Raw genomic sequence first — 12,698 nt, 5'->3', positions numbered from 1 at the left:
CCAGATCAGGATAATTAGTAGGAGAACAAGTTTACAGTGCAAAGTGTGCTTTAGAATTGAAGCAAGACATTGTAATAGTTTCTCATTCTCATGTGATTAATGAAAAGTAGTGAAAGGGTTTTTCCCTGTTGAGTTTCCCTATAATAATTGTGTTCTTGTGTTGTTTTGATGGTTGCATGTCATTGCATGTGTTTTTAAATTGTGATTTCCATTTCGCGGAATAGTAGAGGAAATTTATAATCACTTGTTTTTAGTTCGAATACATCAATAGTAGAAAATTTATATTAGTTTCTACACTCTTAGGATGTTGTAGGGTACAAATATCTCAAGGATGGGTGGCTGAAAATGTTCCCAACACTCCTAGTTCTGCTTGGACAACACTCTTAGCCTTCAGGCTTCTCACCCAAAATAAAACGACATTTGGTCAAGTGTATAGACCCTTCCCTTACCTCATATTTGATCATTAGGGTCGATGGATTATGGTTGGTGTCTATACACATCACATGGTTCCACTAGGGTGTGGTTTCACCAACACCCACTAGGTATTGGACCTGTTAGCATGTCAACAAAGTCATGTTCTCCCACTTCCTCTTGACCTCAAAAACATAGCATATATGGACTAAAAAGAAACTTGGGCTAGGTTCATAAAGAAAAACTACAATTGTTGTGCACCCATCGTCCTGTAGTTTCAAGGAGACTCATGGCCCAATTCCTGGTACCTAAATTCTCAGTTTTGATAAAATAACTAGCGTAGGGATTGATTAAACTAAGTACACCCATAAATTTGGAAATCAACTGACTGAATATGAACACATAATTTCATATTCACCATGCACATAATAATGAATAGCATATTCTAGGCACACTTTAAAATTCACGTGCATACATGACACCTTTCTAATCATGAAGATACATTGAGCATCAAAACTCAGACATTCATTTACATTTACAAACACGCAAGATTTTTCACCTTTCACAATGTAACAAGATTCATCACACTCTATAAAGCAATATACATAAGCAATGTACACTTATCTCTGTGTTTAATGATGACTAAAAAATGAAGGAAGGACTTCAATTCTCCACCCAATTGTAAGCGAGCCACATTGCAATCTTTCTTGCAACTGATTACCCTAAGCTAGATCCAAAGTCTTAGGTGATGCATATTAAAGGAAATTCAAACTCAAGGCTTAATCACATAACCAAGACAAGGAGCCCACTGTTTAGTTAGTTTATCAATTGCTCTGCAATAGTAACCACCAAAGTGACTCACTGGCCGAATGCAACGACAGACAAGTTATCTCTAATCGCATCAACAGAGATCAAAGGGACACAAGTGGAATTGATGTCTAGGAAATCTTGCCAAGAAAAGTTGTCGCGTTTTTTAGAGTCGGCTATACCCACAAAACAAAGAGCCCAACAAATCGTTGTCTTTATATAAGATAATGTGAATGGTAAGTGAAATAAAATCCTTTGTACAAGCAAGTAGCCTGGGGGACTTAGGGTGCACTATCAGAGTCAATTTTGTAGTTGTTAGGCCATTGTCTTAAATATAAAGTTGTCTTAAAATGTTTGTCTCAAACCTATTTTTATCTTAGATATAAAGTTCTGGTTTAAAATAATTTTGTATTACAATGTTTTTCTCTTAAATATAAAATTTTGTCTTAAAATATTTTTGTCTTCAACTATCTTGTCTTAAAATATTTTTGTCTCAAACTACTTTGTTTTAAAATATTTAGGACAAAAAAATATCTTTTTATTGTATTGATATTAAATATTAATATAAAATAGGTAAGACTTTTTAAGAAAAGGGTAAAAAAATGTCTTGGCATTTGCATGGCTAGTTTTATATAAAATAGCGGTTGGAAAATGGTAACGCGATGGCTGGTTTTTAAGAATTCAAAAGAAGAGCCCTCGAGGGGCTAATGTGTAGGAACTAGGAACTACTAACACCTATTTATTTTGCAGGGGTTAATGTGTCGGAACTACTAGCACCTATTTATTTTCCAGGGGTTAATGTAAAATAAAAAAGCGATTTTTTAAGTGTCTTACAAAAATTGTATTTGCATTTGCATTGCTAGTTTTATATAAAATATCGATTGGAAAATGATAACGGGATTGCTGGTTTTTAAGAATTCAAAAGAAGAGCCCTCGAGGGGCTAATGTGTAGGAACTACTAACACCTATTTATTTTCTAGGGGCTAATGTGCAGGAACTACTAACACCTATTTATTTTCCATCATGCAGCCTGTTAAAACTTAGAGCCCTACGATCTGATTGCCTCTCTCAATTGTACGTTGTTCTTCAGATTCTGTTTGATAGTTTGTGACTGTGATGTTCTTCCGAATTAGTTAGACCACTGATTTGTTACTGCTATGAGCCATTAGGGTGTGAAAGTTTGAAAGTTTTGGATAAAATCTTCGATAGGTAAAAAAAACGTAAAAAGTGAATAGCTGTTTGGTAGAACTTCTATTTTATATAATGAAGAAGCTCTATTTTTTTACTTTTGGACAAAAAAAAGAAAATGGTTTGGTAGAACTTCAACAAAGAATTTATCTATTCAGAAAAAGTATTCATTAAGTTGGTGTTGAGTAGAGCATACTTATTTCGTTCTTGAATGTGCTTCTTAGAGCGGATCACTTTCCCGTCCGATACGAGGCATCTGCATCCGTAAAGGTCAGAGTCCATCTCAACTCCCAATGGACATAAACATTACGGGTGTACGTCTTCTGGTTGTTGAACATCCCATAAAGCGCGTCTTGAAGTTTCTTGCTTCCATCTCCGGTGATTTGGTATGGCTTCGTTGGCGTAATTCTCCCTGCATTTCCCTTCCTCGTACCATTTCAGTGAAAAATTTAAGAGTTTTGGAACTTGAAGGTTTTCAAGGCCACCTCGAAAATTTCTTCAATTCTATTGATGAGGTAAGTATTTGTCCCGCGCTCTCGTTAATCATGTACTCAGTTAATTCATGCACCGACTTCATGTACTTCGTTAGTCATTGCAGGTACCTTTGGACTTGCGTGTGCTCCACATGGATTGCACAAAGCATGCATCTTCAAGTAGATTCTAACAACATTCCACGAAATCATTTGATGGAAATAGTTTTACCCGTTTTCTTCAATCGATAGGCATTTTGATGCAAAACTTGAATGAGATAGTGTTGAATCATATCATAATTTCACAATCAATCCTATTTGACTTCTCGGAGCTTAAAATGATAAGACATTTAGATCTATCTGGCTCTACTGAACTAACCACATTGCCCAATTCCTTCTCTCAATTATTGCAACTTCAACATTTGACATTGCGAGACTGCAGCAACTTATCCATCCCAGTGGATATTTTGGGAGAGATTTCCACATTGGAGCATATCGACTTCAAAGGTTGTACACAATTTCTACACTTTCCATAGGGAATTGGCTCTCAGAGGCATTTAAGATACTTGAATTTACTAGATACTAGTTTACTAGAATTTCCTTCGAAATTAGAACTACCGTGAAAATTAGAACAACTAAAAATAGGGAGTGAGAGCTTCAGAGAGTTACCATGTTCCGTGGCCTTTCTAGTGAAGTTAAAAGAGTTGTTTCTGGTCGGATGCTCCGAATTGCAGCATATCAGCATGCCTATTGAACAGCTCACATGTTTGGAAAAGTTAGAAATATATGGCTCCAAAGTGCGCATATTACCAGCAGGAATCTCACTGCTGAAACATCTGAAAGTTTTGACTATAATCTCTAGTCCAATAGAAAATTTTACCTTGGATAATAATGCCATGGATGCTTTAACAGATTTGACTTTGATCCACACACGCATATCCGACTTGAGCATTCCTGCCGGTGCTTGTCCTGGGCTGGAAATTGTTGATGTTTCACATAACCGTCGTCTGAGGCAGGTTGAAGTCTCCCAATCAACCATTGTAAAACTGAATCTGGAGGGTTGCCAGAATTTGCAGCATATGAATCTTCCAAAACTTGGACGTCTCAAATTTCTCAACATAAAGAGGTGTGGTTATGTCAGAATCCAGAATGTTGCAGAATGCGGGTCATTGGAAGAGATTACGGCGGAGGAGTGTCGTTTCACGATCGAAGCAGCATGGAGTCAGTTGGAACGCCTAAATTTCTTCACGTTTTCACAAGAGTTGGACAACTTTTGCGTGAGTACCTGTAACGAATACCTATTTTCTATGTCGCCAAGAAATATGTTGACAAAGATTTCGTTAATTTTCGTTGTGATGAAGAAACATGTTTTTGTGTGCAGATGAGATCGCCGGAGCACTCTGAAAGCACGAACATGGCAATAAAGGCAATAAATTAAATTATAAAATATCTAAGGAACCGCTCGGATGGCAATAGTAATAAATTAAATTGTAAAATATATCAAGTTTGTTGTTTGTTTTTAGGAAAATCATTGTGAGAATTATTCATCAATATAAGGAATTTGGAGAAAACATAATAGTATTTCTCAAAATTATTTTAAGTATATTTAAATTTAATGAACATATTGATGATCAAATAATGATAAAATAACATAAATTTTAATTTTTGAAATATTTATATTTATATTTTAAATATTGATAATTAATTTTTTATTATTTTTATACTCATAAATCTAAAATTAAATTATCTACGGTGAAATTTGTGCAGGAGTTTGAAAAATTACTGAACAGTTTTCATGGTGTGACACTGCGGGAGGTCCCTTCTACAGCCACATATGAATCTCGGCTGGTTCTAGAGAAAGTACATTCATACAGTGCAATATTGATGTGCTTTATCACACAGTACGATAAGTTCGTTGTAAGTTTCGAAGCATGCAATGGTGGTGCCCGAAACGAGGTGTTTGTAACCCGCCGTGAATACAGTGAGAGAGCATGGGTACATATGTATCTGTGGACACAACACTCCACATTATTTACAGATGAAGATAATTTCGACAATGTGAATATTTACAAAAGGGCTGGACTCAATGTGGAGGGCGGTGACAGGGGATGGATACTCACGTTTTCGAGTGAAAACCAGGTTTTAGATGTGTTGAATCAAATCATAAGTCTTTCCGCGAAAGTGGAATAGGGTTTGGATTCCGCGGAATATGGTTTGGATTGGTTATTTTGTGAGTAAGGTGAGGAGTGAAATATTTCTGCTATGCAAATTTCGTGCAACAATTGTGAACAGTTGTGGCTTCGCTTATTGTCCTCAAGGTATATTGCTAAGGAAGGAATTTTGCTAAGGCCAACAAAGTAGCTACTAAGTTTATGTTTTCGTCATGTTATTTTTATTATGGAATTTATTAATAATATTATAAAAAGTTATAATTAATTAAGAGAACAATTATTTTATTATCATTTTCCTTTTTGATGGGAGACTGACCCAAGGAAAGCTATATAGAAATCGAAATTAAATGATTTAAGTACAATTAAAAAGGCTGAAACAAATAATTTTAATACGAAGAACAAAAATATAATGCCCCTCCAAATCAATATTTAGACATAAAATTACAAGAAATCACCATTCAAATTTAAAATTTAAAATTATTTACCATTTTATTTATCGAGGAGATTAAGGCATTTCTCTTTTCTTGGTTGGTTCAGCAAACACATTACATTCCTATTAATATTAAGAGAAGGAAAAATTTAGGATTTCTTAAAAGATAATTCTTCTCATTCATTTTTAGAGGAACTTGAGAGAAAACCCCTTGATTTTAGGAACCTATCATAATTTTTTCCCAAACAAAATGTTTTACATATTCTAGTATTTTCTAAAATCTATAAAATCTACAATTCATCTTAGGAACATACTTTCTAAATACAATTAGTTTCTATTACATCTTTTTCTAGAATTTTTACATAATCTAGAAATTCTAGAGACTTCCTAGATTTAGAAAATTACATTTTGAAGATACCTCATGAAATCCTACCACATCACTTTTTCTCATAGCATTTGTATTTTAACATTCTATTATATTATAAGGTATATAAATATTTTTTCAAATTTTAATATAATACGAGCATAGATCCATCTTAAATACAAATTTAACATGAGCCGATAGGGATCCAACTTCTTCATGTGCACTCACATTATTTAAAAAAAATTGTATAGTTATTTATTAACTTTTTTTTTAGATTTTTTTTTTTTTGCCCAACATTTCAACTTTGACGACGAACTGACAACCTTACACATCATACACATTATACACATCATACTGGGCTGTAGAATGAGCCTTTCTGCACCAAAATTACGAACTGACAACCTTACACATCATACACATCATACACATCATACTGGGCTATAGAATGAGCCTTTTTACACATCATACTTGATAGAAAATTTGCGTCATGTTTTGCACCAAGTTTACCACCAGGTTTTGCGCCAAGTTTTGCATCATTCTTTGCACTAGGTTTTGCATCCAATTTGGCACCTAATTTTGTTTCACCCACTTTTGCATTTTCTATTGCATCCACTTTTTTCACCTAAACTTGCATTATATTTTGCATCCTCTTTTACAACCTCTTTTGCATCCATTTTTGCATCCCCCTTTCTACCAAGTTTTGTGTCTAGTTTTGCATCTACTTTTGTTGCAACCACTTTTGCATCTTGTTTTGCATAATTCTTTTGCATCCATTATTGTGTCCAGTATTGCATCCACTTTTATTGTGCCGCAATTTGCACCTAGCTTGGCGCCTACCTTTGCGCCACTTTTGCTTCTAATTTCATCCACAATTTCATCCTCATTTATGTCTAAGTTTGTATCAACTTTTGCATATATTTTTGCATCCTTTTTTGTATCCACTTTTGTGTCAGGTTTTGCATCGGTTTTTGCGTCTCCTTTTGCATTTACTTATGTTACATCGACTTTTGCATCCAATGTTGCGCCCATGTTTTCATCCACTTTTTCATCCCTTTTTGCATCTTCTTTTGCATCAAAGTTTGTTTATTTTTTTGCATCTATCATTGCATTCACTTTTACATCCACTTTTGTTATGCCACAATTTGCACCATGTTTTGCACCTACTATTGTACCCACATTTTCTTCCACTTTTGCATCCATGTTTGCATCAAATATTGCATCTCATTTTTATGCATCGGGATTTGCATCTCGTTTTGGATCTACTTTAGCATCTGCTTCTATTGCATCCAATTTTGTGTCCACTATCGCACCCATGTTTGCGTCCACTTTTGCATCCCTTTTTGCATCCTCTTTTTGTGTCCTCCATTTCATCCAGTTTTGTTGCACCACAATTTTTGCCATGTTTTGTGCCTATCGTTACACCCACATTTTCTTCCACTTTTTCATCCACATTTTCATCTGCTTCTATGTCCAAGTTTGCAACAAATATTGTGTATGTTTTTGCATCCACTTTTACGTTAGGTTTTGTATTAAGTATTTCATCTCATTTAACATCTACTTTTGCATCTACTTCCATTACATCAAATTTTGTGTCCACTGTTACACCCATGCTTCTGTCCATGTTTACATCCCTTTTTATATCTTATTTTTCATCCAAGTTTGTGTCTTTTTCTGCGTTCGTTCTTGCATCCATTTTTGTTTCACCATAATTTTCTCCAAGTTTTTGGCCTACTACTACAACCATGTTTTCTTCTACTGTTGGATCCACGTACATATCCTATCTTGCATCCAAGTTTGTATTGAATATTGCATCTATTTTTGCATCCACTTTTGTTGCATCCCTTAAACCCCCTAGATCTCAACCTCCTATCCCTCAACCCCCTAAGCCCTAACCCTTAAAACTTAACCCTTGACTCCTAAACTCCTAAAACCCTTACCTAAACCCATTAATTCCTAAAACCCCATAAAACCTACATATGTTAACCCATAATCCTTAAGCCCTTAACACCAACTTCATTTCCATCATCAATTCATCATGTGCTTGTTGTCCTCATGATAAGTTTCCTTGTCAACTCCAAGTATATTGTGTAATTATAACATCATGTATGTTAATTTTATTGTCATCGTAATTGTCATCTTTGTTTTCATCATATTTTGATGTAGTTTCCATGAACATGTTTGTAATTCCTATAACATTCTTATTAGAGCTTTCCTCAAGTGTGGGACTTTGGACATATAACCCACAATTATCATCATTTTCACTATCATTGAGCATGTTGTCAACCGCTACAATTATTCTCACATTAATCATTTTCCAACTGAGATATGGATCTATATTTAATTCATGAATGTATCATTGGTTTGATGACACCTTTCCTTGGCCATCTAAGACACTAGGTGTAGGAAGATGTTTCTTTAGCTACCACATTTAGCTTGATATGTATGATCCCTGTGTATATGATATCTGCAATGTGTATTATTTTTATTGTGATCACTTTACCACTCTATTCTAACTCTTGATGTTTTGGCTATAAATTGTAAGATGAGTTGTTTCATTATGTTTCATAATTTTACTCAAAGAAGTGTGTCATCTTGATGGTTTGGGTATATAATTGGTGATTTGACTATGTGTTACACATCGATCTTATTGTACTCCTTATTTATCTTAGTCAAATTTTATCCGATGTCATTACATAGCATATTCATTCATTTTCATCATGTGGAACCTTTATGATTAAGCACTCATAAATTTGTGACAAATGATTTCCCCTTTTTTCATTTGTGATGAAAGAAAAGCAAAAGGTGAAAGTCAAAAATCATTGAAGGTACACTAGAATGATGTATCTAAGTTTAAACTCAAAGATTGAAGTGTGAATTCATGTAAATGATATATATATCTATGAGTTGTACCAAACTGATCAAAGCGTCATTCCCTAAGTCCTAGATATGAGAAAAAGGAAAAGAAGGGAAGATAAGGCCCAATGAATGATAACTCATGTAGTCACCCTATCTTTGGAAAACATATGAATATATACACTCCTAGTCACACTTGCTCATGTTTGTGATGGTTAAATCATGATGTCCCCTTTCCCCTTGCATTTTCACATCATCATCTAAGCACCTACTTATTGATCTATGTAATGATTGTTTCCTAAGGGTTTCATGTCTACTCTTGGTTTAGTTATGTCACACTTTGGTCAATTTATGCGATGGAGTGAAATAATTAAGTTTATGGAGATATTAACACATTATATTAAGTTAGTCACCACACACACATGTATTACGTCTCATTTTATCCACATGTGTGGGTTGGAGACTCATTGTTTGAGTGCTTTAACCTTTCTTGATGGTTTGATGTTGCATTATGGCTTATAGATGGATGATAGAGTCACTCATCTTGGGAAGTTTACTTTCTACATATTTGGAGGCATTTACGATTGTTTCTATCCTCACATTTGTGACTCATTGGGGGAGGGTCAATTTCTTATTTGTACAAATGAAATTTGCTTTGGTTTATGATTGAGATGTACAAGCTTCAAGCTTGGGATAATATTCAGTAAGTCTCTTATTGTTTATGTTGATGTTTGTCATAGTTTTGATTTGATAAGTAGCATCTTTCTAATAGATTGTTTGTATGTGCTACTCTCCTTAGATGGTGAATATCTTGTTAAAGAGGGAGTCCATACAGGTTGATAGACTTTTTTTTATGTTGAGGAAAAACCTGTGAACAGTTTTGAAACCAACGTTTCGGACTAGCTTAGTGAGTCCATCATCAGGGCAATGAGATTTGTTTTTGAATATCTTGTTGTAATCTAATTGAAATTACCATAATAGTATTTTTCCTTGTATATTTTTGAAGTATATCCAACCTTAATCAATTTAATGGAGTTTGGTGTCCAACCTTATCTTTTTTTTATGGTTGTAGAACCTTCAAAACTAGTTTTGATTCACCCCATTAGCCCAAGTACACTTCTACGAATGGGTCACAACTTTCTAGCCATAAACAATTTCAATCCAAAACCTTGTTCCTATTGTTAAGTAGATTTAGAAATTCTTGCAGTAAATTCTACACACAAGGAGCCATTGCTATGCAATCCTAAGATTGATTAGGATCACTAAACAACAAAATTATATGGCTAACCCAAGACAATAAAAATCCCCAAGTCAAATTATCATGCAAGAAGCCTCCTTGCAATTATTAATGCTACAAGGGTTTGAGCAAGTACCTTGCCTCCTCGTAGGTTAGTGAAGGGTTTTGAGTCTAATGCAGAATCCTCTTTGCTCCAATCCATAGAAATCTCCTTCTTGCTTACGATCCCAAACCTACACATAATCACAAACAAACAAAAATGACAAGTGACCTTATGTAGAAGATTTCCAGCTCAAGACATCAAGAAATACATGAACATAAATCACTGCAAATGCTGATATAAAGGAAGGGAACATGAATCTTCATTAACCATATAAAAAAGAATACAAAAATATAAATTCAACTTCAGTAGTCCTCTCCACACTCCGAAAGAGTCTCCCAACTATAATGAATAAAAAATCAAAGCAGCATGAGGCTCTCAAAACTGAATCACAATAGCAGTATATGACTCCCTGATTCTAGCTCACAAATTCTAACTAGTTTCAAACTCTATAATGGCCCAGTATAAATAGGAAGGGGAAGACTTCCAAGAGTATGAATGTATATGTTTAGGATGAAGAGAAGTTAGATAAGGTTCTCAATAATGCATCCAAGCCAACTCCAATATATAAGATAAGAACGTGAGTCGAACGGATCTCCTAGGAACCATAAATATCTAAAACAAGTCTCCCAACCACACAGATAAAACTATGAAATCTCAATCATAACCACCCAGATAAAATGTCTTTCGTGCGATTAGAGGGTTCCAATTACACTCACAAGTTGGGATGCGTGCAATTAGCGAGAAAAAATGGGAAAATGAGTGGTCAAGACCAAAGAAAAAGGTCAACAACATAATGAATCAAGAGGACTTAGAACCCGAGGTCGAAAAATAGGTTGATAACAGATGCCCCCTAATGCATGAGGTCAGAAGAGTAATTGATGGCCGAAATGCATTATAATAAAGCTCAGAGGTCAAAATAAAAGTGAGGGGACAAAGCTAATAACTTGGATCAGAAGTTACCAAATGTTGAAGTCTCATATGTGCTGATAACATCCCGAGGCTAGTGTTATCACATTTGTCAAGTTTGAATTTTTTTAAATGCTGACAATTGCAATATCAGTGAAAAATTGTAATAAACAAGGAAAAACGTTGATGATGGGGCTATCAACACTATTGTAATTTTGAAAAAAATAAAAAAAATACGCTGACAATGAGAGTGGTAGCGTTATCAGGTATTTGAAATTGCAGACAAAATTGATTTTGCAGATAGCCAAGGTATCAACGCCAAAATGACGAAATTCAAATCTATGTTTTATATTGAGCTAACACACTTTATTAGATAGGAGAAGAGAGATCATGTGCTGAAGGGATCGTTTCCACCGCCGAAGAGGTTTGTGGGCTTAAATTTCATCATCGAAGGGTTAAATCCTTTCTAATCTACTGTCAGTTAGTTATCATAGTACAGACCAAGACACATTTTTAAATAAATTACTGCATATAGAAAGTCACCTATATCAATTATGATTATGTTATCCTCTATGCTAAAAACACTCTTTTTGTTGAGTTCCTGTTGGAGATCAAGGATCAAATCTTGATCCCCTATTTTTGTGTGTTCGTTAGGCTGTGAAAGAGAAATGGGAAAAAGTGGAAAGTTGAATAGGAGGGAGCCGAAAGGGTTTGATCTTCTTGAGGTATACCCGAAGATCTAGAAACGATTTCGATAGGTTGGATGGGAAGAATTCTTCAAGTGATGGATCTATTTCACGATGAAGTGGCCCGAGCATTTTCCTAGGGCTTTGATGGACAACGAGTAGAGGTTGGAGGAATTTCTTTCCAGATGACAGAGGAATTAATTTATGAGGTTACAGGTCTGCCCACAGATGGAGAGAAATATTTCAGAAGCCACATCTTGTCTGGAGTTGATGTGCCTTTCTTTTTAAAGGATGAATTCAAAGAAAAGAACTAGAGAGCAGGGGTGCAGAGGTCATGGTTAAAAGATGAATGGAATTATTTACTGTGAATTACTTAGTCCTATTTTACCTGCAAAGGGCGCTACAACTGTGTCAACCTCTACCATTTCTGATTTCTAGCTCATTTGGCAGGTTAGATAAGAATCAATGCCTCTTATTTTTGTTAGAAAGTTTAAAGCATATGGCCACTTGAGTTCGAGCCAAATCAGACCCATCCTCACATTTTATTTATCATAAATCTCTGATAAAGTTATTAATTGAAAGCCAGCTAAGGAAAGCCAGGAGAACTTGGGAGAATTTTATATTTTGGGGAGGGTTTCAATCCCAACATGCTAAATCTAAAATAGGTAGCAAAATGTTTAGTAAGAAGGAAACCAAACAAACCAAACACCCTAAAACAAGAATCTCATCTCAAAGAACTTTTGTTGTACAAAGAAGAAGTCAGAAAAGGGTAGAGTAGACCTCTCCTCCAGTTCCTCAATTACATAAATTTTATAATATAAAGAGTGATAGGCTCAAGAAATGACAACAAACCCCTCCTACTAAAATCCTACCTACAGGTATCCAGTTGCCAAAGAAAACTAAGGGAAAGATGACTGAGCCCAAAAATGAAAGAGCCTCAGTTGAGAAAACCTTGTTTAAAATGTTTAAAGGGGGAAAAGGGCATCACACTAGGTCTTGGAACAAGCTAAGACTAAATATCAAGTTAAAATAGAACCCAGAGCTTGCTAAGGAAGTCATAGATGTGGATGAT

The 12,698-nt window shown here is 34.9% G+C and overlaps 2 protein-coding genes across 3 annotated transcripts in view; both read left to right on the top strand.

The window, feature by feature from the left end:
* The window catches only part of LOC149231629 (disease resistance protein RPV1-like), an 87,244-nt gene extending 82,117 nt beyond the window's left edge, over window positions 1-5,127 (top strand). For both annotated transcript variants that reach the window (XM_089376339.1, XM_089376338.1), the window contains one exon: window positions 4,644-5,127. In XM_089376339.1, the coding sequence (XP_089232465.1) occupies window positions 4,644-5,066 (423 nt within the window). In that variant the 3' untranslated portion in view covers window positions 5,067-5,127. The remainder of the gene's footprint in view (window positions 1-4,643) is intronic.
* On the top strand, window positions 3,474-4,342 carry LOC149231630 (uncharacterized). Its single transcript, XM_089376337.1, has 2 exons — window positions 3,474-4,153; window positions 4,258-4,342. Exons 1-2 carry the CDS (start codon window positions 3,620-3,622, stop codon window positions 4,312-4,314), a joined length of 591 nt encoding a protein of 196 aa, XP_089232463.1. The 5' UTR covers window positions 3,474-3,619; the 3' UTR covers window positions 4,315-4,342.
* Window positions 5,128-12,698: the final 7,571 nt, after the last annotated feature.

The sequence above is a fragment of the Pinus tabuliformis genome, chromosome J (assembly GCF_031772625.1).
Source record: "Pinus tabuliformis cultivar Carrire ecotype Pingquan chromosome J, CPIR1, whole genome shotgun sequence".
Lineage (NCBI taxonomy): Eukaryota > Viridiplantae > Streptophyta > Pinopsida > Pinales > Pinaceae > Pinus > Pinus tabuliformis.
This window is presented reverse-complemented; position numbering and strand designations above follow the sequence as displayed.